The following is a 27,729-nucleotide window of genomic DNA, read 5'->3' as shown; positions in this document are numbered from 1 at the left end:
CCGCTTTATCTCCACATTAACGCCTGACTCCCGCAGCCCTCCCCCCCTCTCCCCTCAGCAGGCCCCGCGCTCCCCGCCCGCCGCGCTCCCGCAGCGCCCCCCTCCGGCCCCGCTGTGCGCATGCGCGTCACGCGGCCGGCAGCCCTCCGGCCGGCTGGGGGCGCTCCTCCCTCACCCCCCCTCTCCTTTCCGCCGCGCTGAGGCGGCCGCGCCGCTGCCTGAGCGCAATCCCGCCCGGCGGCCGCACAGCTCACTGCGGGCTGCGGGCTGCAGGCGCCGCGGGGCAGCCCTCGCGGTGCAGGACCCCGGTCCTTCCCCCCCCCTCTCCCCACACAGTCCTCCGGCGGCTCGGCGGCGGCCGCAAGATGTCGACCAAGAATTTCCGCGTGAGCGACGGGGACTGGATCTGCCCCGACAAGAAGTGAGCGGCGGCCCGGGGGAGGGCGGGAGGGGGGCGGCGGGGCCGGGCCCGTGTCACCGTCTGCTCCTCCGCAGGTGCGGGAACGTCAACTTCGCCAGGAGAACCAGCTGCAACCGCTGCGGGAGAGGTGAGCCCGGCACGGCCCCTCACGGCCCCTCACGGCCCCTCAGGGCCCGGTGCCGCTTTGGGACGAGCCCGCCACGGGGCGTTGTTGTTGCTGTTGTTGTGTTGCAGAGAAAACGACGGAGGCCAAGATGATGAAGGCCGGGGGCACGGAGATCGGCAAGACGCTGGCGGAGAAGAGCCGCGGCCTCTTCAGCGCCAACGACTGGCAGTGCAAAACGTACGGGGCCTGGGAGCGACACCGGGGGGGGCCGGGACCCCACCCGTGGCCTGTGTGACCCCGCGGGGTGCAGCGCTGTGTGTAGCCTTGGCAGCGTACAGGCGGCTGTGCCCTGCGGACAGCGTGCCCTTTTGGTTGGTGGGCGGCAGGTATTTGAGTAACAGGGCTGGGAAAAGGTTAAAAAATCAGGGCCAGAGCAGTAGAAGCTCGTGTTCCATGTCAGGTAAGCCGAGACACGTCCCAAATTAGGAATAAACAGATGTGAGTAACAGCTTCACTGCAGTTTGGAAGTTCTTTTCCAATAGTCGCTAAATACCTAACGAGTAAAGTTTAGCACAGAGTTAAATAGCTGATATCGGAAGCCATCACTTGAGAATGTGAAGGTCTGCATTAGCAAAGGACTGCCTTCATGAAATACTTCAGGGGATTGGGGGTCTTTTTATAATTTGAGGGCTTTGAACCATTTGGGGTTTTGTTTGTTGACTGAGCTTTCTGAACTCTTTAACCGGTGAAACTCGGCTGGGTTTTTTTCCCAACTTGTGTTTGCTGCAACCCGAGCCCAATTTTACCTCAATAAAGCCAGTGCCAGCAGTATGCAAAAGCCCTTGCACACGTTGGTGCTCCAGGCTGTGTCAGGCTGTAAGAAAACAGCAGAGATCCACGTCTGTATGTCCGTTTGGCAGCTGTGTGACCGAGCATGCAGTTAGCACTGCTGCACGGTGCATCCTGCGTGTGCCAGCAGGATAACAGGGACAAGGGGCAGTCTGTGTGCGGGGATAACCAGCACTCACAGCACTCGCCTGTTCTGGCAGTGCTCGGCGCTGTTCAGTCTCCCGGTCCTGCAGCCTGGGACCAGCAGGCGTCACTGAGGGAGTCCGCTCGATGGCACGTTCCAGGGCTGCTGCTGCACCTCCAGGTTTAGGGGAGGCTGGGCTGCCTGATGGACCACCTGCTCTGCTCGTTGAGATTCAGCAGTGTCCCGGTGGTGATCATACAGGTGGTTGGAGTGCGAGGGGCACTCGAGTGCGCTGTGAGGTAGCAGTGCAGTAACGGAGCTGTGTGAGTGCAGCTGTGCTGCAGGGGGTGCTGATGCCTGCTTATAAGCGGTATTCCCCTGGGGGGAAGGAATAGTGATCCCCCACCCCTTTTTGTGGCAGTGGGGTTTGTTTTCCTTCTCTTTATTACTTCTTCTCACATTTTGGAATGGAGATGTGGTAACACCAGTGGTTCCTTTATCCTTTATGGATAAGATCGCTGCTGGCAGCTACTTTGCCTTCGTGGAGTTGGTAGCTGCTTCAGAATCGTGTTGTTAAATAGCTCTTCAGGTTTTACATCAGATAAAATATAACTTGAATTATGTGTTAACAAATTTTGGACGGTCTTGTTTCTGTTAACTTACCTGCCCATTAGTTTTAATTCTTTCCCCATGATTCATCTAGTGCAGTCCTCATCACCCTGTGTCATCTTCGTGCTGACAAAATACCCCAAGGGTCCTGCAGTTCTGTCTGGGTGTTGGCCCAAGAGTTACCTGTGCTGCGTTAGTGACTGCAAATCACAGCTGAAACCTGGCAGATAGATTCTTAGGATTTCTTGAAGCGTTGCCTTAACACGTAAGCTCTATAATTTGAAATAAAATGTTTCTTATTTATGCTTTGTGTTCTTCCCCTCTGAAGATGCGGGAATGTGAACTGGGCCAGAAGATCAGAATGTAACATGTGTAACACTCCCAAGTATGCCAAGTTGGAGGAACGGACAGGTAGGTTGGTGGTGGCTTTAAAATACTCCAATTACTGTAAGAAACTCCTTTGTATAAATCAATATCATTTAATCAAAGGGACTGTTTTCATGGTAGAACTAGCAAAATTGAATAATCTTTTGTATGTAAACAAATCTGTGGGTTCTTACACGTTTAGTAGCGTAGAAAACTATGTGATGTCTACATTTGGAAGGTCATCCAACATTTGCTCTAAACCACCACAATATTTGATGTTGATTCTGAAGAGTTTGGAAGGAGTAATGCAGTGTTTTCTAAACTCAAAGAACTCTAGTATGCGCTGTGCCCGTTTACAGGACTCTGCAGACACAAGAACAGCGTTTCAAGGCCACACAGCTCAGACTGTAATTTTTAATGAGGTTGAAAGTCTGGTCACACGGATGCATTTTAAGTTCTTTCTTCATTGACAATGAAGCTGAGCAGTGACAAGAACAGAGGATATCCTTATGGTGGGGTCATAACTGTTCATAACGTTACCACTGCAAATGGGATCAGGCAGTGAGTTTAATGCAGGTTATGACATTAAAGCGTAAAAACAAAAAAGCACAGAGCTTATTATTTAAAAATAATATTTCTAAATTTCTTTCAAGTTCTGGTATCCTTCAGAGTAAGGCTGTGGTTGTGTACACGACACGTAGCATGTCACGGGTACCTGCAGGAAGTTCCAAACTAGGCTGAAATTGCACTGAGTAGTTGGAGTTTTCCACTTGTGTTATGTAAAGGAATAGCGAGTTTCTTCAGGGAATCTTGGCAGCTGTGCAATTGAAAGCAACCACAGGACGTTTTTATTCTTACTGCTCCCTGAGGGTCAGTATTCGGCGTTGTGTCCCAGAACAGCTGTGGGAAGGCAGCAGACCGGGGTGCCCAGAAGCCACGAGGGAGCTGCCTGTGGGAAAGGCCTTTGGCAGCACCAGCAGCGGGAGAGCAGCCAGCGAGCGTTGCCCTCGCCTCTGCCGCTGGCCGCTTCCTGAGCCTGCTGCTGCCCGCTGGCACAGGGGCGTTGGGCTTCGAGGGCAGCGCCTTCGGTCAGGCCCCTGGAGGTGTGCTGGTGCTTCCCCACACCGAGCAGCTCCCAGGTGCTGCAGCCCTGCCGTAGCGCTTCTGTAGAGCCGGTTGCTCAACAGGGCTCTACTGACTTAAAATGTTTTAATTCTTTTAAATGCTGTCACATCTCTGTTTATGTGACTTAATCCGTTTTCTCAATTAGGTTTCTCAGAAAGTATTTTTAATAGATGTGTGGGAACAACTCATGTTCTTCCTGAGATCACACTGCATTCTCGTGGCATATATTTATAAAGCCACTGAAGCCACTTATTCTAAAGTTTGTGCTTGATGTAGCTGAATTTGGCGCAGCACAAGAGCTTGTCTTATTTTACCACTTTTTAAAGGATACGGAGGAGGATTTAATGAACGAGAAAATGTTGAGTACATAGAACGTGAAGAATCAGATGGGGAGTATGATGAGGTAAGCTGAGGTGCATGCATTGCTGTGGAGAGACATACTGCGTGTGTTGAGGATGTGTGTGTTTACGTTTGTGTTCCTGAGGGGGGAAAATGCTCGTCAGGAATAATACCTTGTGGTGCATCTCTGCCAAATGCTCAAGTGTAAAAGTTTTGAACTGAAATCGAGTGCATCTGCGTTGTCTTCTGTGAGCTACAAAATGAGAATCAGTTCAAGTTCAACTGCTACAAGCTGTGTTCGTTAATGTGCTTAAGGAGTTGGTTTCAGGGCAGTGCATGCTGTTTTCAGATACATTCAACATTATTTTTATAAACACAGCATAAACACAAATGTAACAATAGTGCTTTGTTAAAATTGGATTTCCATTGATCTTGTCTGGAGGTACTAATCGTATCTGACAAACATCTCTTTAAAAGTTTTCTTGTTGCTAATTGATATTTCCTTCTGCTTCTCCTTTCCTTTGAATAATACCTCATTTAAAATCGGTGTGCATTTATTTTCGCATAGAATAAGTCTTATCAAAAAATAGAGTTAGAAATGATTTTTTGTAAGTGATATTCTAATGGAATGAAATTTTTTAGTTTGGTCGCAAAAAGAAAAAATATAGAGGAAAGCCAGTTGGTCCTGCATCTATCCTGAAGGAAGTAGAAGATAAGGAATCGGAAGGGGAAGATGAGGAGGATGAGGATGAAGATCTTTCCAAATATAAATTGGATGAGGTAGTGTCATTTTTTGTTTGGTTTGTTGCTAGCAAATTTTTAATGACTACTATAATGTTGTTTAGTAGTAGGTAAAGTTTGGCATAAGGTGAATGTTCTTGAAGTTTAGTTACAGCCTTTTAAAATTACTTTGTAAAATGAAACTTCATTAAATAATATAAAATGGGATAGTGAAGACTTCAAATGTTTGTTTGTAGTCTTTTTATTATTCTGTTTTGAAACACAAATTTTCAGTCCCTCTACTGAATAACTTTTTAGATCTCATTAGGTGCACTTTAGGCCTCGTTTAATGCCCTAAGAACAGTATTTTCAAAGGTTGAACTAAACACCAAATAAAACATACGGGTTATGTTAAGAAAAAAATGACAAACACAATGAAAATATTTCCTAGATATTTCTAGAATATCTGAATTTTTCAGGATGAGGATGAAGATGATGCTGACCTCTCAAAATATAATCTTGATGCCAGCGAAGAAGAGGACACTAATAAGAAAAAGAAATCCAATAGGCGCAGTCGTTCTAAGTCCCGATCCTCCCACTCACGATCTTCATCGCGCTCATCCTCTCATTCAAGCTCAAGGTCTAGGTCCAGGTAAACGGGTACAGGTCAAGGGTAACGCCAGGCAAAATGTCAGTATCTAACTTCTCTATTTACTTTTTTTTTGACTGCCTTACAGTTTTAGTTTAATAATGTTAACAATTTTATGTGCACAATTTACAGAGGTAGACGATGTTCTGTTCTGGCCTTCTGTTGATCCTCAATAAGAAGGCTTTTTGTCTTGCTGCTTTTTGTGAATTAAGCTGGTATTTCAACTGAATTCATCGAATGTTTTTTCTAAACTTATTTTCAGTTTTATTTTTAGGCTTGTTGACCATAAGTGGTTCAATGGTTGTGCTTGGTTTCAGTAATATTGAGTGGAGGTATTGAACAGTGAATCAGATGGGTGGGGTTGTTAAAGAAGGAAGAAGTAGCAGAAGAGGGCAGCGATGCAGTCCAGACAGAATGGAAGTTATCCTGGAAATAAAAACAAGAAACTTGAACTTAATTTGTTGGGAAGCAGTAAAGCTTTCAATACGGTGGCAGTGCTGTCAGAGTAACTCTGAAGTCTTATTTAAAAAAAGACAATGTGATCTGGGTGGTGAGGCGGTAGAACAAGTTGCCCAAAGAGGTTGTACGTGCCCCATCCCTGGAAGTGTTCCAAGTCAGGTTGGATGGGGTTGGATGGGGCTTTGGGCAACCTAATGTAGTGGAAGATTGGACTGGATGATCTTTAAAGGTTGCTTCCAACCCAAACCGTTCTGTGATTCTATGACTTCGGTTATGGGGTCACAAAAAAGTCTGCTGGGCAGATTCAAGAGCTCACTTTATTATTTACATCTAGTAACATATGAACAGTTCAATAATTTTTTTGGAATCCTGTCACATGAAGCCTGTTACAGCTTTTCAGCTGCCTCACAAGTAATACAGTGATGATACTAATAGGTTTAAGACCAAATTGGTGCTAGCTCATCATAAACATATAAATAAAGTTCAAGTTTCTTCTAATCTTTGTAGCTTTGTAACTGCACCTCTCAGTTCTGACTGCTCTGATTGCTGCCCAAATTCTTCAGACCTTCATACTAACCAGGTGTCAGCTACTCTCTCCCTTCTGCCTTTCTCCACATTGTTATGTTTTTTTTTCATGCTAACTCTTCTGTGAGATATGTTCTTAAAAATGTTCACCCTCCCTACTCGTTCAAATGCCTCCTTGAGACTAATAGCTGCCATATGGTTCCGTGGAGGAGCATTTTGAATAACACTGACTGAGCTGACTGGCTGTTAGCGATTTTTGTGAATAAAGTGAGATGTGTAGGAAGATCCTGTCACTTCTGAGGAAGTATTGTCCCACGTGAGGACACAAATGCAGCCCCTACTCTTAGGTTTAGGGGTGGGAAAGTCAAAGAAGGCAGAAGAGTTAGTTTCATATGGCCATAACCTCGTTCATAACTCCAAAATGTTAACACCCAACTAAAAAGTAGTTTCAGTTGACTGACATTTGCTAGGGAACTTTAAACTTTCTGCTGTGCTTCTAGTTACAGATAATTTATTGGCAGAATCAGTTGGTTTGGTTTTCTTTTTTTCAGCTTTAAATACATTATTCTAGTTAGAAAGCAAATGTTGGTACTGCTTTTGTTTGGCAAAGTGAAATGAAAAAGACGTGTTAACAGTATAAACTGGGAGATAGACAGCATGTGTATTTTCCCTGAAAAGATTATTAGAACTTGCTTCTTTTTACAACTGTTACTGTTACAACTGTTACAAGCCTCCTGCCGTTTTTACATATTCATTGTGGTTTGTGCTTTAAAGAAACTCCATCAACATGACAAATTTGAAAAGACATTTAAGTAGTCACGAGTAGTGTTAGACCTGTCTGTATTTTAGTCAAGAGTTAACTACTGTTTGATTTTTAATGCAGGAGAAAATCTTGGCAAAACTGAGAACTGTTTACAGAATGCTTGTGAGAACTGTCTTGGAGAAAAACTTGAGTTCCAATACTCTTAATCTAATCTGCTTTTCAAGGAAAATGGTGGTTTCCAATTAAAGCACAAACTAAAAGTTCAGGCGTTAATTTCCTGAAATAATTAATGGCTGTGCAGTTGTTTGATTCATTTTCCAAAACAGCTGCAGCCCTGTTTAATGTTTGTGCTTTGTTTTAGGAAACATAATAAAAAGCTGACTTCTCTAAATTTTTGAATGCACCATCTTACTGTGTTAAAGTTACTGTTATCAAATATAACCTGTCGGGAGGTAGGGCGAAGTTGGCACTCTTGTAGTGAATCTAGCCCTTGTCTTTGATGTGTAGCTGTTTCTGCTGCTATCAGTAGCAGTTACTCTGCTAAATAAAAGTCAGATACTGGAAAAATATCTTTTGTGTTGTTTCAGGTCCCATTCAAGAAGTTCTTCCAGTTCCAGATCAAGATCTCGTTCCAGTTCCAGAGAACACTCTAGATCTCGTGGGTCGAAATCAAGGTGAATGAGGTAGCACTCTCTCCTTGCAGAGAGAGAAAAAAGGGCAGAAGAACCAACCACTTGTTTATTCCATCGTAAAATTATGCTGGTCAAAAAACATTAACTCGTTTTTATCTTGGAAATCAGAATTCCTGGGGTCTCGTCACAAGATTGTTACCACTACAGATGTGTTTCATGAGAATGCGAGGTTTTGTTTGAAGAGTTTAAGTCTGATCTAAGCTAGACGAGTGGACGCCACAGATCTTCACTTTGAAGGAAGAAGAATCTGAATGCATGTTTACTTGCTTCAGTAATTTTTGCTGTTTCCACTTGGGCTACTTGATGTGGAAGAACACTAGAAAATATGCTATGCTTCTATTTTTGTGTGTAGCGATAACTTAATTTCCGCTAGATAGTGCTGCCATTATCTCTATAAATGTGGGGGGAATGTATAAAAATGTTGGACAGTAAATCATGTGAAGCTGACAGGAGCTTGAGCTAGCTGACATTTGCCATAGAGCAGGTACTGCACTGGGCGGGAGAGAGTAACAGAAGCCTATAAATTCCTGAGGTGTCCTTGCACAGTCATCCCATTGCTAAGTCTCTCCTTTTGCAATGGAATGAAGATGGCTCCCATCTCCATGCATATAAGAATCTTAAAACTGTAAAATAAGGAAAAGAAATGGGAGCTGAGAAGACTGATGCCAAATGGTGCCACTGCTCTTTGGTGGCACAAACATTCCCTGGCTGTTCACATGAGGTTCAGTGTCAGGTGGAGTTGGTGCTTTTAGGAACACAAAAGTGCCTGTGCCCCAGTAGATGCTGAAGCTGGTCAGCTGAGCTGGGTTATTTGCTTGTACCACGCAGCATCCACCGAGTGTCCTCAGTGCATTAGCTTCCATGAAATAGGACTGCTTCGTTATTTACAATGAGAATCCTGGAAATATTTTACCAACAACATGCACTCTGTTTTTTCATTCATTTGTGTTTTTTCTTCTTTTTTTTTTTTATTTTTTTGTAAAAAGTTCTATCCATCTTACTGAAGAAAGTCTTGTTAGGTACTTTTATATAACTTATATAATTTTGGAATTATGGTTTAGGACTTTCTAGCTCTGTTACATTTTCCAGAAGTGTGATTTTTTTATTTATTTTTTATTACTTTTAGATAACAAACTTGATTTTTAAGTGCTTGTAAGTGAAGCTCGTTCATCTTTTTTAAATGGTTATTTTAAAACCTTTTTTAAAAGGTTATTTTTTTAATGTTTTGGTAAGTCTTACTATCTACCCAGATTTATTCTGAGTTTTGTAAATACTCCTGAGGGTTTTTCCCGGCTCTAGTAAGATGAAGGCAAGTTCTGTTGTGAAACATCCTTTAATAGCAAGAAACGTCTTTAAAAGCAAGACATGGTTAAATTGGTACGTGATTTTCACACCATTTCATTTTTGTGAATGTAACTCCTGAGGAAGGTCCTTACGTATACCGGCTGTCTCCTGTCCCAGTCTCCCATTGCTTGTTTGTCCCATTGCATAGTACTGATGAATGCTGGAAAGAGGTTTCCCAACAGTTGGTGGTCTGCGTATCAAGAAACACTGTATTTAGCAAAATTTATTAAGAGAGCTCCTACGGCAGTAGAAGTTTTTATTGGCAGTTAACTAAGGAGTAAGTATTAAAGCATCCACAAACTTCTTTTGATAAAACACTGATGTAAATAGAGTAGTGAGTCTTCATGAGAACTGTCTCTTTTTGTTCTTTCTTTGTTCTTTCTATATTATACCAGAATTAAATCTGATTTATTTCTTAATCAATAAAGATCCAGCTCCAGGTCCTACAGGGGGTCTTCAACCCCAAGAAAAAGATCTTACTCAAGCTCTCGTTCGTCATCATCCCCCGAGAGAAGCAAGAAGCGAAGTCGTTCTAGATCTTCTTCATCTGGTGATCGCAAAAAAAGACGATCGAGATCACGGTCACCCGAAAGGTTTGGGTTTATGTAGAATAAGAATGGGTGTATTTAAATGTGTGATTTTTTTTTTTTATGAAGATCTGAGATTCACTGGGAAGCAACTGAATCTGAGCAGTTACGTTGATATTAAAACTAGTTTTCTCCCTTTCCCTGTTCTATTACTTCATATTAAAACCAGTAATTGCGCTCTTTCCCCCTTCCCTCTCCAATAAAACTTCCTCCTGTTAGGAATGTGTTCCATAGAAAGACTTGGGTCACCATTCTTTCAGTGTGTGAAAGTGTTAATGTGTACATTATTGATTTATTTTCCTAAGTAAATATTGCATTTAGAAGTTGTTTTCTACTTTCAATATTAAGCTTACTGTAAGTTTTTAGTATTAAATTCATATTCATAAGCTTAAAGTGGTGTAAAGTTATCTTTATATTCTGATAAGGCCCCTATCAGCTATACTTGGCTTCCAGCTATTATAGGGTACAGACTACTCAAAGTGGGTGTTAACGTTGATTTCAACTTATTTCTTTGCATGCTTTCTCCATTTATATCTTACAGACGCTGCAGATCATCATCTGGATCTTCCCATTCTGGTTCCCGTACAAGTTCTAAAAAGAAATAATGTATTAAAGGTCACATTTAAAAAAAAAAAAAAATCCAGTCAGTGCATGAGACATTTTTAAGAAGTCGGTGTCTTACTTGGTCAGAAGTGCTAAATCTGCTAGTAGAGGTGCATGTCTGTCCTTGCTTTCTGGAAAACTGCAGCTTTGTTCATTCATGAAACAAAAAGTGAGATAGCATTTTAAGCCATAAACTCCCTAGAGGAGGTGTGAAGTTTTTTGGGTTTTGTTTGTTGTTTTGTTTTTTGGAGTAAGGTTTTTTTATCATTATTTTGAAAGATTCAGTTACTTGATTTCTGGCGCTCTTACGTATGAGCGGTTGTGGGTTGGATATGTTCAAATGCAACTCTGCTCTTCATGTGGCAATTAAAAAAAAGTATCTGAGGATATCGGAGGAACCCATGAACTTTCTGCATCCAGCTCCTTGTTTGATGTAGCTCTTATGGGACCACAAAAGATTAGTGTAGCAGTAGGGCTGTTGTTGCCTGTTGGATCAAAGTAGTGAGTTCTTTAGGTCGAAGTATTTTTTTTGTTTTTCCATGTTTCAGTAAAAGTGTAGATCAGTGCCCCCCTCTGCTGCTCAGTGCAGAACAGCCGTTAAGTACCCATCGTACAGTTCTGTAGAGTGAAATGGACGTCATTCCTTCAAGGCGAGGATGTTTGAGACGTGGGGCACTATCCTCTCCATTGCTCAAGTCTCTTAGCTGCCAGTGCCTGTCTCTGTAGAAACTGTTTGCTGCAGTCAGCAAAGTGCACTTTCTGCAGCTGGTACTGGCTGCAGTATTTTCACATGCATGGATCCTGGACTGTGCGATCCTTTCTTACAAAAGGATCGTTTAGGAGCTACTCTTGAGGAGGAAAATGGAACTAGCTTCTTGGAATCAAGTGAAGTTTCTGCAGGCCATCTGTAAAATTCATTTTCGGCAGACAAATTTTCAAGGTATCTGAATTTTATTTATATTTAAAAATGAAAATTAATAAAACTGTAGAAAGTTCTGACATCTTAAATGTGTTCTTCATCAATCACTCTTTTTCCCTTAAATGTTTAATTTATGGCTTAAAATGCTGTATGGAATTTAATTTACTAGTAGTATCACATTAAAACTTGGTCTCTCTTGAGCTCCGTTTGATTAAGAAAGGTTTAAGTATCTTCAGTGCCATCGCAAGGTAAGTATGCTAAGGAAAATTGTTCTTTTTAAGCAAGGAAACAGCAATATATCTACAATTATTTCAATAGTAAAATTTAAAACCCATAGTTGACAGCTGATTTTTAAAATGAACTGCACCAAAACAAACGGAGCAAACTAAAAACTGCATTCTGCTTTTTTTTTTTTTTTTTTAAAGACACTTCTTTTGGACTGTTATATAAGCAACATGTTTTTTGGTGTAGAAATATTTTGATAATCTTTTTGCAGAAAAAAAAAAAAAGCCCTGCAATTTCTTCTTTAATGCTTTCTTTATATCTAACTTCCATGCTAAATGTGTGTAGATTGCACAAGAGCAGGTTAGTCTTGTAACTGTGCCTCTGACGACTTTAAAGTCCAACTACTAAAGTGTAAAAATCAGATCTAATAGATGCTATGTTGTTACCCCTTAGTTTTTTTCTTGTGCTTTGTATTAAAATTGTTGCTGTACTTAACAGATGAAAACTTTTAAATTTAGCAAGCGATAGCCTACAGACAAAGGAAAATTATGGTTTCATTTGGCTTAGATGAAATGTAAAGCAAAATGATTCTGTAGACGAGTGTAAATAAAACCTGTGAGTCAACTATGTCATGAGTGCTTTTTCTTAGACACACAAGCAAATCTTTCTTTATAACATACACTAATGTTTCTTTCTGCTACTGCAGTGCAGGAAGGACAATGTGTCCATTTGCCACATGCATCATAAACTTTCAGATTGCTGAAAGAACTGAAAATAATTTTGGAATTAAGCAACATGTTTAAAATATTTTTCTGAAATTTCAAGATACCTGGTATGTATTCCAGAGCTTCTGAACATTTTTGGAGGAAACAATGTTTGAATTATTTTGATTACTACAGTTTAAAATACAAAGGCACAGCAACTGTGGAAGTCCTTCCTGCCTGTTACAAATGATACAAAATGTCTTTAATTGTCAAATTGGCAAATAAATGACTGAGCATGGCCCACCTTGGATGAAACACAAAGCTAGGTTAGGCTCAGGCTGTAAGGAGGGGAAAAAAAAAAAAAAAAAAAAAGTGTGTTTGCTTTTTGGTTGTCGGCTTTGTTTTCCTTAGTTGTTTTTGTTGGGATTTTTTGAAGGTTGGGAACTACCCTTGGTGGCCCAGCAGTAAATTTTTTTGTAAGCTCTCTGTGCCCAGCATTTAGCCCCTAGGACCGGATAAATCGATGCCTATGGAAATAGAGGTATTTCTGTGAAGCTTCATCAAAGACCAGTGAAGTCTGTAATGAGCAGGGAGGCCAAGTTTTGATTAGGTTAAGTTTAGTTCTAATGTGTTTTTCTAAGAATTAAATGCAATCATGAATTGTAATGTTGTTTTTTGTGTAAGCATTCTTCTGTAGTAATTGAAAGCTAGAAAGTAAGTCTTTAAAAAAAGGAGACTAATTTTATGCAGTTTGGCAATAGAGTAAAATCCACTACTTTAAAATCTTTTTACTTTTAGTAGTCTAAATTCAGGTATTCCATTAATACCCAGCATTACAGTGTACAAGTTGGTGCATCTTAGAGTAAGATTGCTTAATCTCTGTACCAGGTAACTAACTCCTTGGAGGAGTTAGGACATAGCTTGTACACTCATGTCCAGTACAAGTAATTATGATGAACCATCTGAGATTAAGCAGTTGTTTTTTGGGGTCTTATTTCACAATATCTTCCTTTAGGAAGGATAATGATCAAGTCTTTTTCAAGTCAAATACCAAATGAGTCACTAAGATCCTAATGTGAATGTGCTTACACAGTCTGAAAAGATAAACTTTAAATGGCAAAAGACTGAACCAGATGGATGTTTTAATTATACCCTGGATTTTTGACTGGTGTTACGTGCATCACCCTGTCTGCGTGAAGTCTCACTGCCACCCTTTCAGAACGGGGGTTCTCAAAAGGCTGCTGAGTGATCCAGTCTGTGACACGAAGATCGTGCACAGCCAGCCCAGCAGCTGCTGCTAACTCATGGAGACGGAGTGGGAGCATGTGGCGGGGAAGCTGGGTGATGCTTCATCGTTGATCACTTCCTCACCTTGCAAACTTAGGTGTTTGAACAATAAGCACTGTTATATTGATCCAGAAACTTTGGTGCCTCTCCTTGATGCTGCTTGGTGGTGTGTCTAGATATCAGCCTGTACATCATTTACAAATGGGCTACTACAAAGACCAAACTCCCTCCAAAACGTTTGAAGCTCAGAGTCCTCTTACACATGGGGGCATCTCTGTGTTAATGACAATGCCTCAGGGTCAACATGTCCCTGCCGTTTATTCCTATCTGAGGAGTTTCTGTACTAAGGACGTTATCTCTGCTTGAGTTTCTCTCCAAAACTTCCATTTTAACTTCCATTTTACATGCTTATGGGGAAGAAACTCTGCTCTTTTAAAAATCAATTTCATTATTTGTTCTTGGAGCATTAATGAAAAAATTATCACTGGTTATAGAATTTCCTGGAAGGGATCCTTTAACATAAAGGATTTTTTCTTCTTTAATCACAAGTAACATGAGCTAATAGGGTGCCTCTTTTGACTTATTTTTAAATGCAAGAGTGCAGATAGTTGTACAAAGTGTTCCAAAATTTGGACAAGGGAGCAACAGGGAAGAGTGATGTACTTCTTAGAGTTCAAGTATGATGACAGATTTGAGCAAGTCTTGTGCAACTTAGTAGCTTTACCTGTTCTACCATTATCAAAATGAGTTGTATTTTTAGTGGAAAAAGGTTGCTTAAGTATTTGTGGAAGAAAAAAAAAATCCATGGAGTGCTTCATACTTAGTTTGGAAAAATAGAAATGATACTCTGGTGCTTTTTTGTGGTTGTGGACCCCATCCAGAAATAACACAACTGAGCTAGCAGGGAACATTTCCACTGTAAAACCAGGGGCCGTGAATATAAAGCACAGTATCAAATGATGGCATAAGAATTTTCCAAAAGGCTGTGGGGGGGAGGACATGACAGAAGATACTGTGGCAGTCTTTGGGGCTTATCATTGTTAATAGCACTTGTAATCCATAAAACTCTTAAAACCTCTTTAAATTGTTAACTCTGCTTTGACAGGAAAGATGAGTTAAGCGAGTTACCTGTCGCTGACTATAGAAAACGAGACAGAGATTCCTGCTCACGAGCAAAGAAAATATTGTAACGTGAAACGAGGCTATATAACAAAATCGGCACCAGTTCTACCAAGGTGTAACAATATCCTTAGACATCCCACCAGCTTCAGAAAGTCTTGGCATCTTCAGCACGTGCTCTCACAGCTTTGAGCCATAGGTGTTGTGTTAGCTCAGGATCTTGTCAGCTGAAGAGAAAAAAAGACAAACTGAACAAGGTCTGTCTCTGAAGAGTTTTCTTGGATTTTGTGTTTGGATTTCACTGATGATTAATAGATGTGTTAGTGCATCTGTGAGCATGTAGTGAACCAAAAGCGATTGCAGGACGCTGGTATTGGCATTCACAGCGTATCGTCGTTTATGGTCTCAATTTGCAAGCAGGTTTATTACAGCACTAACACAATAACACTCTGTGTAGGTTGAAAGCAGTGACTGCGTGGAATAATTTAGGAATGGTGGGACAAAGAGCAAGAAAGATTATCGGAATTTTGTGTGCTATAACATGGGAGACCCGACAAAACAGCTTCCGAGAGACGGATATAAGGCACTGCTGGCAGCAGCAACCACTGCCAGGTACAGGCAGGAGCCCAGCTCCTTCCAGCTCCAGCCCTGGTCAGGGAGAAAGGGAAATGGTTCAGTTTCGGGTTTCCTCGGTGTAGGAAACCTGCCCCGCTGCTGCCCGCCTGTCGGGAAGGGAGCTCACTCCTGCAGGTGAAGGGAGTGACAGGAGCCTGACGGAGCCTGCCGGCAGGGAGGCTCCTGGGCTCCAGGGGGACGCAGGGGAAGGCGAGCCCGGGCGGCAGGGCAGGGACAGGGACAGGGGCTGCGGGCACCGCGCGGTGGAGCCGCAGCCCCGCGGGACGCAGCGGGCCCGGGGCCGGGCGGGGGTCGGGCACGAGGCGGCGCCCCCTGAGGCGAGCCCCGCGCCCGCCGCTCCCCTCCCTCAGGGCGGGCGGCGCCGCCCCCGCCCCCGCCTTTAACGGCGGCCGCCCGCCGCGGGGCCGCCACTGCCGCCATGGGACGGGGACGGGGACGGGGCTGGGAGCGGGAGCGGGACCCGCAGCGGGGCCGGGGCTCGCCGCCGCCATCGCCATCGCCATGAGCCGCCGGCCGCTGTGCCAGGGCGGCCCCAACGGCAGCGAGCCCGGCGCCATGCGGCCGCGGGGCAACGGCACCGGGCGGGCGGCGGCGGCGGCGGCGGAGGGCTGCGGAGCCGTGTCGGTGGCGTTCCCGCTCACCATGATGATCACGGGCATCGTGGGCAACGCCCTGGCCATGCTGCTGGTGTCCCGCAGCTACCGCGCCAAGGAGAACCGCCGCAGGCGCTCCTTCCTGCTCTGCATCGGCTCCCTGGCGCTCACCGACCTGGCGGGGCAGCTGCTGACCAGCCCCATCGTCATCGCCGTCTACCTGTCCGACCGCGCCTGGGCGGCCGTCGACCCCTCGGGCCGCCTCTGCGCCTTCTTCGGCTTCAGCATGACGGTCTTCGGCCTCTGCCCGCTCTTCATCGCCAGCGCCATGGCGGTGGAGCGCACGCTGGCCATCCGCGCGCCGCACTGGTACGCCAGCCACATGAAGACGAGGATGACCAAGACGGCGCTGCTCGGCATCTGGCTGGCCGTGCTCTCCTTCGCCCTCCTGCCCATCGCCGGCCTGGGCCGCTACACGCTGCAGTGGCCCGGCACCTGGTGCTTCATCAGCACGGGGGACAGCGAGCTCTCCGGGAGCTTCTTCGCCTCCACCTTCGCCGGCCTGGGGCTCTTCTCGCTGCTGGTGACGGTGGCGTGCAACCTGGCCACCATCGAGGCCCTGGTGTCTCGCTGCCGGACCAAAGCGGCGGCGCCGCACTCCAGCAAGCAGTGGGGGCGGATCGCCACCGAAACGCTGATCCAGCTGCTGGGGATCATGTGCGTGCTCTCGGCGTGCTGGGCACCGCTGCTGGTAGGTCACCGCCTCGGCCACCGCCGCCTAACCCAGCCCTGTGCCCAGGTTCCTCGTGGGCACCCAAGGGGAAGGGAAAGGGGGCAACAGCCGGGATGGGGACGGAGGCAGGGAGCGGTCCAGGAGGTGGGCGCAGTGCAGCACATCGGGAAAAATAACACCAAAGAAATGCCGTAGAAAGGAGGGGTGATGAGGACAAGAAAGGCCGTGTGAAGAGGAAGAGGGCAGGACGTGAGGAGTCGGTGGGTCTGGGAGGAGGGCGCTGAGGTCTGCACCCCTGCCCTCTGCAGCCGGACGGGGAGGTTTACCCAGTGGGTGGCACAATCGGGATCTGAAGGTGCCGGAGCAACGGGACCAGAACCTCCCTGCTCCTTGTTGAGGTGAACCTGCCAGCAAGTTCACCCAGCCCCTTTGTGATGGAGCCCTGTGCTGATGGGAAGGAGTTATTTCATAGTTTTTGTTCACTCCTGCTTTGCACCAAAACTTATCTCCGTGGTTTATGAGGACGGGTACAGTGTGTGACTTTGTAAGTGCCCACTAGTTTTCAGCAGGTTGCTCACTCTATCTTATGTAAGGCAGCGCTTCTGGCTTTCTTGTTTCTATTTTCGTTTTTTTTAAAGGACCCCTGAATTTCTTTCCATTATTTTCTTCTTCCTCACTTGCGGCCCTTTCTGTCAAGCTGGGATGAATCCTTCCTCGTGGTTTAGGAGTGGAAGAGGCTGAACCCACCTCTGCTCCTACTGTACGGGCTGAGGGCACATCTGGGAGTCCGGTACCCTCTATAAGATAGCCAGTGTGTCCTGCTGCCAGAGGACAGTGTGGCTTTCGGAGAGTTTGTGCTTGGAATCCTTAAGCAGGAAAGGGCTGAAGCTTGCTGTAATAATTCTGCAGTTACATGGCAGGTACTGTGTGGCCTCGGAAGGGTTTTTCTCCCGCTGTGCACAGAGAACTTGGCTGGCCCTGTCCAGACCGCGGCACATCTCCATGAGGAGTGTCGGGCTGTCCCACCGATGGGTACAGCCAAGTCCCAAGGGAAAACGCTGGGATTTCTTTTTCTCTGGAAGTTAACTGCCACGTGCTTGTCCTCAGTAATTAAAAGGATGAGAACATGAGAAGGCCGTTATTAAATGCAGGAAATGCATTTGCCTCTCAGTCCTAGGTTTTGCATTCTCCCCGTCTGGAAGCAGGTTCTGCCCTGTGCTTTGCCACCTTCCACCAAAGCTATCACACGGGGGGGTTTAGCCAGCCTCGTAGCATAGAGCAAAAAGGGGATGAGAGACATCTCTTCCTTCAGAACATGAACACTCTGGAAAATCAATGACGAGGCAGGGATTCCCTTGGGTGGTTTGCTGCCAGTGGTATTTTTGCAGACTTAAAAACCAGAGGTCAAGCCAGTGCAGCTGAAAGGACCTGCGGGAAGTGGAAAGGAGGCCCCCGCGGCGCAAGGATCAAGCAGAGGGCAGAGCTGCTGTAAGCACTCCGTGGCTCAGAGGCTCTTGGGGCCGCAGACAGTGCTGGGAGGTCGGCGCCGCCGGCCCTGGCGAGCAGCCGGGTGCTCCGGGAGAGAGCGGGGCTGCGGGGAGGGCGCTGCCAGGCAGCCCCGGTGCTGCTGCTGCGGCTGGTGCTGCCCGGCCGGGGTGAATCTGCAAACAGCTCGCTTCCCAGCACAGCGGCAATGCTGCGAAGCGATCGCTGGGGCTGTAGGGTCCTGCAGGGCTGCTCCGTCTGGTCAGCCTGCCAGGTGTTGTAGTGTCAGAGTCAAGCATCACAGCTACACCAGAAGTTTTGTACTTCCATTTTTTCTATACAACTGCAAAGGACAAATCAGGAACAAGTGGCCAGGTTTTTGGAAAAGTGAGCTTGGAGCAAGGCAAGTGCATTTTCAGTGAAAGCCAAATGACAGAACTCATTTAACTATAGCTGCATCATTTAGCAGTTGTAAGAAACCTCATTTAAACAGGAACCTAGGGGTTTGCAGAGGAGACTACATTAAAAAAGAGTCTGAGGTTTATACCTGAGAACTAATGGGTGCTGACAACTGTTTGCCTAATAGAAACAATGCCCCTTCACACAGACCTGATCTGTTGATGAAAATGAGAATATCAAATAGGATTTCACAGAAAAGTGAAACTTCCGATGATAGCGGCCGTGCGCTGAACAGCTTAATGAGGTGTCCCTCCCCGAGATTTATGGGATGTTTGGTAGAAGAGAGGAACTGTGTTCATAACGCAGGTATGAGATCTCTTATTGTGCAGTCAAGACTTTACTTGAGTTCAGCATGGAGAACCCGAAAAATGCTCCACTTACATGAGGCATTGCTTTACCATGGTTTCCAGTCTGCACCAACCTTCTGTGTATTTTGGTGTTCAGCTGCTGAACGTACCCACTGGAATAAGCCAACAGCAGACTGAAACGAGTTTGAGGTAGCCTGGATAAAGCCCTTCGTTGTTTGCACAGAAGCACAGCTGCAGCACAGGCTGTAATTCTCATAATAATGCTTTTAGCAGCTCCAGGTTACAAAACTATTCCCTCCCAGGGCTTTACAAAATTGCTCACTCCCGGTGCTTTCACGGCTATTTAAAGCTGAACTGCTCAGATATTGTGCTGCTTTTCCTTTCAACATACATGTTCCCCTAAGCCCTCCCATCAGATAGAAAGCAATGATAGCCTCCTTTACAGGTGTTTTTATTATAAACGTAGTATTTGGTAGTATTTTTAAATGCACAAAACCGCTATGGAAAGCACCTTTACTGAGGGAGGGAGGGCAGTGGTATCACTGCTGCACACACCTCGACTTCCACGAGCCAGCAGTTCCTGGCGGTGCTCCGCTCCCCTCTGACGCCAAAATAGGCGCCTGGTGCAGGTGTCCCGGCCTCCTGGTCGCTGTGCTTTGCGTGCTGCAGGGAACACCATGCACCTGCCAAAAGGCTGGATTTTGCCAGACGATATTTGTCTTAGGTAAGGGCACAACCGAGCAGTAAAACGTAGAGCACGTGCCTGTTGGAAGCCTGTTGGACTTCCCCGGGATCTGTCACGCTTCCCCACGTTACTGCCCTTCTGCAAACAGGTTTTCCATACTGAAATCCTCAGCCTTCTCCATCAGTTCTCCAGGAGGATTGCAGTGATTTCACTAGCATGGGTTTCACAGAAACAGAGAGGGGGTTTGCTTGGGGTCACCCCACAGTCCTGTAGGACTGGCAGATGTGTGGGCTTGTCCCAGCTTTGCCTGCGGCAGGCAGTGTCCCTGCTGTACAGGAGAAATCCCCATCGGTTCCAAGCAGTGGCAATCCTCCTTCAGGGCTCCACAAGGAGCGTGGAGCCGCAGTGACATTTGGCTTGCTCAGGCTGAGGTCTTTCATTCTGCCTTAGCTTCCACAGAGGGAGTAGAAGTGAGTCCAATCTTGACTTTAAAATAAGTTGGTACATGACTACAGGTATTGTCTCTCCATCTGGGCTTCTGCACAGTTCGCTCACCACAGCCATTATTTGTATTCCACCAGGAGAATCCTGTATTCCTTCTATAGCTGTCTTTGCTATGTGGGAGAGAATTATTTCTGCAACAGATTAGGACGAATGGGAGCAGAGAAGCAGTGTAAACAGATAAATCCTCCTGTCTTCACGATGCATAGAAAACATGCTTGGATTTTTGGAAGCTATCTCATGAAAAGATTTTGCAGTTTGGGACTGGGAAGTTCACATCGGATTCTTACCCCACATTCCAGACCAGCTACTCACAGCTCTTGCTTCGCCTAAAAATACATACCTGCAAGCAGAGCAACTGCTTTATTGTCCATCCCTTACTGCAGCCCCATGGCCCCATGGATTTTGGTAAATGCCTCCTAGCTGGGGCAGGGCAGGAGCCTGAGCCTGTCCGTGCCCAAGTGCTGCACAAAGAGCTCTGCCATGAATTCCTGGTGATCTCCAGTCAAAAAAACCTTCCGACCTAGTTTGTAAAACTGGAAAAATATCTTTGAGAAAGACTTTTTGTCTTTTTTTTTTTCCTTAAATACAATGAAAGTTCATTTCAAATACTTGGTAACGTGATAGCAAGCAGCCTGGATCCCTGAAGTAACAGACCGCCCGTTTCACGCTCACCCCGCGGCAGCGTGTCACGGGGCAACAAACTTCATTCAAAACGCTGTAAAGATCCCTCACAGAGCATGCCTGGACATCGGCTATCAGTTCAAAAGCCACAGCAACGGAAGCTGAATTGAACTGCATTCAGTGACAGCGACTGTTATCTTATCAATTAAATGTGATTACCAGTCGCATTACTACAGGCATTCTGAGCCCATGCTTTATTGGCATAGATCGTATAGTTCAATGGGCTTTATTCCACCCGATGTTGTGCCCCTTCTTTTTGCAGTCTTCCTTCCAATAAATTTAGCAGACCAGTACAGGCCGTGATAAACGGCCTCTAAGGATATCAAACAGAATTTCCAGCAGAGCCACCGATGGCCCAACAAGTATTCCAGTAATGGAATATTATGTAAGAAAGACAAAAATAAACAGCAGTTGCGTGCTTGAGAAACGCATTTTATTAGTCTAATATTTTTGTAGCTCCATGGATTGAGTAACAAAAGAACCAGATAACGAGGTCTGCAAAGCTGCTGCAGGGTTCCCCAAAGGTGGGCTAGAAGAGCTGATTTTGGGCTCGGGGCGCTGCTGAAGGTGCTGCAGGCCCGCGGGGACAGGCGTGTGGTGGACCTGGGGCTGTGCGGGCCTGGTGCATGGCCGCCTGGTGTGCTTTGGGTCTGTATCATGTGTTTTTGAAAACCTACACCAGTGGCTACTTTTCATTTTATTTAAATTAAATGCAGCAGATGGAATTCTCAACTGCTTCTATTTAAAGAAACAAAAACAGTTCTGCCTTGCTGTCGGAGTGGCCCTGTCTCCCGGACTCCTCCGAGCTTTCCCAGGCCACCACACGGGTATTGATCCCGCACCCAGAAGATTCCTCCAAGAGGTCGAATGCTGCCCGCGGCCAGCTCCCAGCCGTGGTGCTGCTCTCTGACAGCAGTGCTGGGGAAAAGCCCAGACAGGGCTCACGTCGCTGTGGGTATGAGTTGTGCTGGCTCCTTTGTGAGGCCAAGGGCAGGAGCTTGCACGGGGCTGTCAGTAAGTGACCGGGAGCCCGGTCGCTTGGGCAGTTCCCTGCACATTTGGGACTGGCACCCGTCTGGTGCCTGGCACCCCCCTCGCAGACCCATTGAACATCACAGTGTGGTGCTGCACCGCCTGTCTGACATCCGCTGTGGGCATAGAGATTGCGGGGCTACTGCCTCCAGCCTGCAGGATTTCCTGGCATTTGAGGCCTTCGGTTCACAACCAGAAAAGATTTGTGAGCAAAACCAGGACCTGTCCAGGAAGAGTCACAGCACGCAGCAAACCCAGCACAGAGTCCCCATGCCATCCATCCCGAGGGGCGGGTTGCTTCCTGCTGCCACGGCTCGGCTCCTACCGGGGCACCAGACTTGCTGGGGTGCATCCAAAAGCCGGCCCTGTCCTCCCGTGGTGCTGGCCTTGGTGTGGAGCAGGCAGGAGGCACGGCCAGGTGCAGGAGCAGAGGCATTGCCCCGTCACACAGCCAACACGTCGCTTGGCAGCAAGCTGCTCGCCGAACGCTGCTCAGTTCTTTTGGTCCCTGTGTTTGGAGGCTCCTGGGGAAGACTTTGCAATACAACATGTGATGTAGCTTATCTGCAGAGAACAAGCTAAACGCCTCTGAAGCAATATATTTTAAAACTGCTGCAGCTGATACAAATTGTGAAGGGGAAAACTTCAGATAGCAGATACCAACCAGCTAAACGATGGGAAATGAATATATCTGACATCTCTCAAAACGTGATTCATATTTCCCATAGCTGTATGTTGGTATATGAGAGCATCACAATGCCCAGCACTGTCTCACCAGCTTTAACAAGACAAAGGAAAGCTTCTTTCCCTTTTTACCTGGCTGAACAGCAGCCCGGTGACTCAAAGCCCGCGCTCCTGCAGCCGGAGCCCAGCGCTGCCGGGCCGAGCCCCCCTTCAGCTGGGGGTTTCCTGCACAACCCGCAGCAAACCAGCCCTCAGTGGGACCTTGCAGGAGTGCAGGTGTCCCTGTGTTCTGAGGCTCCTTTTGCTGGCAGTTGTAAAGCAAGATTTTATCTTAATTTGGAGAATGAGGAAGCCCAAAGTCTCGTAATTTTGGTTGACTGAATCATTGCCCTGCAGCCTTCAGTCACTACGTCCTTCACCAACTGTGAGCTGTGTAGCCCAGCGGCCTTGGAGGCAAAGCTGCCTCGTCTTAAACGAGTGAGCGACTACTGCAGCACCCGCGGGGCTGTGTCCTGCCATCTGCCACCACGCAGCACCCGGGGCAGCCCCGTGCTGTGGGACTGCAGCAGTGAGAGCACCGCCGCTCCTGCTCGCCCTCAGCCCGAGTGGCACCGACCCGCGCGCAGCGCTTGGCTGCCACCGGAGCTGGCTGCTCCGAGCCCGAGCCGGGGGAGACACTGGCCACAGAAACTTGTGCTCGTGTGAAACATTTCGCCGGGTCGGTACCATCGCAGTCATGCCCGTCTGGATGTCGTGGGAAACGGATTCCTGAATGCATCGCTGGGTGCGCCGAGGGAGCGGACTGAGGGCAGCAGGCGGGGGTTAGAGGTCAGGTTAACACAGAATGCCGTCTGCGGCTTTCAAAACAAAATCTATTTTTTAGCTGACATAAAATACTTTCTTGTCCTCAAGTCCAAAGTGCTTTCATTAACCCTTTTCTTTTGGGTCACTTCATAAGCAGAATAACTTACCTTAAAGTCTAAAATTTACGTCATAGAACAAAACATGCTGGTTTTACAAGAAATGTAGACATTTTAATATATGAAAATCTTTATCCTGACATCTGCTATTCATAACATAATTTTGAACTACTCATTAGGAGTTATTCAGCTGTTGTTTGCAATTCTGATAACACGGAAATGATAAAATGAGTCCCTCTGAATCAATTTTGCCAGGTCAGTGATTTCCCTTTCTAGCCGCCGGGATCTAGCACACGGCTTTCTGCTAGGTGTCAGGCAGGGGAGCAGCGTGTGCTTCCTCGCGTTAGCATGGGATCTGCAGATCAGCCGGATGGGTGGCTGGGAGGCAACAAGTTTGTCATGCTCGTTGTACGTGCACACGCAGACTGAGCTGCTCTCTCAGAGCTTGCTTGCTTGTTACGGCCTTGGTCTGAAATCGAAGAGGAAGGAAAAAATCCCTTGGCAGGATTTTATCTTCAGGGGTATTTGCATGTACCGATACAGATCTGGTCTCTTAACTTGTATTGTTTTTTTCCTCCTGACTTTCTTTAGATAACGATGCTGAAGATGATCTTCAGCCACACATCGTTTGAACACTGTAAGGGATTCTCTGCGGAAGCCCAAAGCTCAGAACTGCACAAGGAGTGCAATTTCTTCTTGACAGCCGTGCGCTTGGCCTCACTAAACCAGATACTGGATCCGTGGGTTTATCTGCTACTAAGAAAGATCCTCCTGCAGAAGTTCTGTCAAGCAGCCAACGCTGTCTCCAAGTGCTCTAACAACGAGTGGAAAGACAGATCAATCACGTTGTCAGATGAAATCCGACGGACAGCGGCGTGAAGGAACGTTGATCCACTTGCATGGAAACTGCTTTCACCAACAAGTGGTTTTAAATCTTACTGTGAATCAGGGTGTTTGTAACGCGCTCGCATCTGCATAAATAGCTGAAAACGGCATTACTGAGTGGCCTTACAGTGCCAAATTATTATTTATCCAACGTGCCAAAAATTCTCAAGTATAGACAAAGCAATTGGGTTTGTTGCTAAATTCTGTTGTTATTGCAATTCCTAACTGAGCTGCAGAACATGACTTTGTGTGTGTCTAAAATAGAGTCTGGAGGGATTTTTTTTTACATTAAGGTAGAAAAAAATGATTTTCCTATCAGGGGACATTTGGAACAGATTCAACAGTTTAATTACTGAAGAGACCCACTCCTATAAATAATTTTAATACCAAGATAATTTGTTTCAGAGAGTCTTTCTTCCTCCTTTTTTTCTGGAGGGACAAAGAGAGAAAGGGGCAAAATGTAGAAGAATTAAAGGAAGATAAAACTCAGATTTTATTTAGATTTCCATGGCTTAAAGCTGAAAAGGTTGTATTGTACCAGTGATGGTAGATCATCAATCTCTTTTGAGAACTGAATGTAGCCTGTGTCTCATGACACATATTGTCCTGACAAGTACTCATTCTGCGTGGATGCTAAAGTTAGCTTATCTGCTGAGTAGGATGTAGCACTGGGACACAGCGTAAAGTGAGAGATCTGTGGTTTGTGTTGCGTTTTTTTTAATAGCAACCTATGAAACACCCAGGCATAACAAGCCTTGCCGTTAGCAAAGCACACTATAAAACTACTTTGCGCAGATGGAGAGAGTGATAAACAGACTGTAAGTGACAGTAAGTGTTCTTCTTCCTGTAGATAAATGGCAAAGGTTTACAAAGCCAGAAATACCGCTTTCATATGGGTGGTTTTATTTGGAAACGCACATGTCTGGGAATCAAATGAACATCAAACGATTCTTAAGTAATGAGGATACCACTCAAAACTTCTTAATTATTAAAATGCTCTACACGGTAGCCAAAGTATTACCTGAGAACAACTGATCTCTTTCTTCTTTCCTCCAAAAAGACAAATTTGAGAGATGCGGCAGCTTTGGGAATTTTTCAGATAATGGAGACTGGAAGAGATGGGTAGAATTATGTGCATCAGTCAAATCTTTCCTCCAGGTAACTTTCAGGTTTTATTAGAAAACCGAGTTCTAACCCATTTGTGTCACATCTGAAGTTTATTTTCACAAGGACTGCATTTTTTCCTATTTTCTTTGCCCTTTTTCTAGATGATAGCCTCTAATGGATCCTGTTTAATGGCCTCTTAGGTGAAATTACCTGCAAAACAATAAAATACAATATATCGTGTAGTGGTACACCATATACTTTGTGCCAATAATAACCAATTCAGGAGCCTTAAAGGCAAATATAACCCTGCATCTGCTAGGAAATTCTCATGGGAAATTGAATTTTAATTGATTTTTGCTTCCCTTCCTTTGTTTGTAAAAGTAACTACTCAACAGAGAAACCAACTACTCACTTGCCTAGTTCCGCTGCTGCGTAGTCCAGTTGTGTATCTTCGTGCCAGTCAGAAGTAATTAATCTGACAGCAAAAGCCTCTCTGCATAAATGTAATGTGGAGGCAGGGGGGTGCGTTTGAGTGCCACCTAAACGCTGAAGTCTTACTTTCACTCAAGGGCCAGCCTACCACCACGGCGAGGCACTTTGACACTTGGCAGGGTGCCGCCTGTGTTCTGCAGCACTCCCCAGCTGCTCCGGGAGGCAAACCTCTGCCTCCAGCCTCACTGTGCCGGGCAGAGGCTGCGGGGAGCTCGGCCAGCCCCAGCCCCACATCCTTGTCAGCACGCTGGGGTGTGTGGGGAAATAAAAACTGCACTGGTTCTCTTGGGAAAAGTGTCTTGCAGGATTCAAACTTTTTTAATGTTATTTTGTGATATACAAAGCCTCTTCTGTCCGAAGGATTCAAGTTGTTCAGTTTGTGTACACTAGCTGTTTAAAACTAATAAACAAGCCCAGTCCCTTGTAAAGTATGTCGGGATGACCTTCATAATTAGGCCGAACCATTTCTGAATAGCAGCACGGCCGGAGCGTACGGCTTGCCGAGGGACAGCGAGTGGTCAGGGGGGAGACGCGCTGTGAGAAGAGTGACTCAATACCTCGGTTCTCAGCTCCTTTACAGCCGCAACAGGAAAATGCTGTTTTTTCTTTTACATAAAGAATCAAATATGTGGTAACGATTAAATAGCCATGGGCTTGTTATTCTTAAAAAGGTCAGGGATGGTTTCACCATTCACTTAAAATAATTCTGTTCCTCCGTGCCTTTCCTTAGTGAAGTAGGACACTTCTGAATTTGGAAAAAGTCAGTTCTTTCCATCTTTGTGCACAGTGATATGAAGGAGAATATACTTTACATATCAGAAAATGGGAAAGAATGTCTGCTTTTAATTTGTTTACAGAAGAGGAGTCTGAGCACTATTTGCCAGCCATGCCTGCCGTAACGTGACATGGCTGGAGGAACGCACTTTCAAAAATGAATCAGAAAGCTTTAGCATAAATTAAAGTTTTTATTTCCCACTTACTTTTTTCCAGTGGGAAAGTGTATTTTTGTTGCCTTTCTTTAAAGATGCCTCATATGTGATGTATTTAAATTCCAATACAAAAGTATTTCTAATACTGGTTTTAATATGTTGTATTCCTGTCAAAGATTTTATGGAAGCAGTAGCAAATGGGAAGCCTACTTTGAAATCATCGTTTGCCTTATAAACTAGCCTGTTTGTGTACCAAATCAGTGTGTGTTGTATCTGTCAGAATAAAAGCCCAGCAGAATGACCGGCCTCCCGTGCCTCGGTTCCTGCCGCCGGGACACGTGCCCTCAGCAGCCGCAGCCACTTGAAGCAGCGCTGCTGGTGGCCCTGCTGCCGCTTCACGGCCTCGCGGGGGTTTGCAGGGTTGCACCACTGCTTTTTGATTTAAAAGAATTGTTTTCAAGCTGGATCAGCTCAGGGATCCAGTTTACAGCGCAAGCCCCAAACCCACCCTGTCTGCTGGTGAAGGATTTGGCACAGCCAAAATGTGACTTACAGGGAGGGCAGGGTTCACCCTCACACAGGGCGATGAAGCACAGGGCCCCGGAATGTGGCAACTTCGATGCTGATGTATTTTTCCCTTAAAAGTTCCTGCCCCAGAACTGAATCAGAATTAGGTGGAACTTGCCTTAGTAAGAGAGAAATAAATACATTATTTACATGATTTATTTTTATCTTTTTATCACATTCTGTAACTTGAGCACAGACCTCTAGTGCCTCTAAAGCAGTTTTATGCAGAAGAGGAGCGCAGAAAAGCTGTGGTGAAACACTGGGAACATGGCTTGGACAAGCAAAACCAACCCCCCAACCCCATTCCCTCCTCTGGTGAGTCAGTGCAATGTCACCGTGTATGAAACGACCTTCAGAAGAGAAACAGCAAATAATTACATGCAATTTTCCCTAATTTCCAACATCCTGCCCGTTCCCTTGCTGCTCCATAAATTTACGCTAATTGCCGTGGTGGTACCACGTCTCCACTCGGAGTTGGCACCCCAGAGCATGGC

At 45.8% G+C, this 27,729-nt stretch overlaps 2 protein-coding genes across 2 annotated transcripts; both read left to right on the top strand.

Annotated features, from left to right (window-relative positions):
• The first annotated feature begins 201 nt into the window (after positions 1–201).
• Positions 202–12,052, top strand: ZRANB2 (zinc finger RANBP2-type containing 2). The gene is made up of 10 exons (XM_084527601.1): positions 202–421; positions 496–548; positions 656–764; positions 2,438–2,520; positions 3,927–4,003; positions 4,582–4,719; positions 5,139–5,311; positions 7,643–7,729; positions 9,520–9,684; positions 10,220–12,052. The coding sequence occupies exons 1-10, from the start codon at positions 366–368 to the stop codon at positions 10,281–10,283; spliced, it is 1,005 nt and encodes a 334-aa protein (XP_084383727.1). The 5' UTR covers positions 202–365; the 3' UTR covers positions 10,284–12,052.
• A 3,551-nt stretch (positions 12,053–15,603) lies between these two features.
• Positions 15,604–26,925, top strand: PTGER3 (prostaglandin E receptor 3). The gene is made up of 2 exons (XM_084527853.1): positions 15,604–16,515; positions 23,847–26,925. Exons 1-2 carry the CDS (start codon positions 15,673–15,675, stop codon positions 24,132–24,134), a joined length of 1,131 nt encoding a protein of 376 aa, XP_084383979.1. The 5' UTR covers positions 15,604–15,672; the 3' UTR covers positions 24,135–26,925.
• Positions 26,926–27,729: the final 804 nt, after the last annotated feature.

This window comes from Aythya ferina (assembly GCF_964211825.1).
Source record: "Aythya ferina genome assembly, chromosome: 8".
NCBI lineage: Eukaryota > Metazoa > Chordata > Aves > Anseriformes > Anatidae > Aythya > Aythya ferina.
The sequence above is the reverse complement of the archived record's forward strand: the minus strand, read 5'-3'. Positions and strand labels throughout refer to the sequence as shown.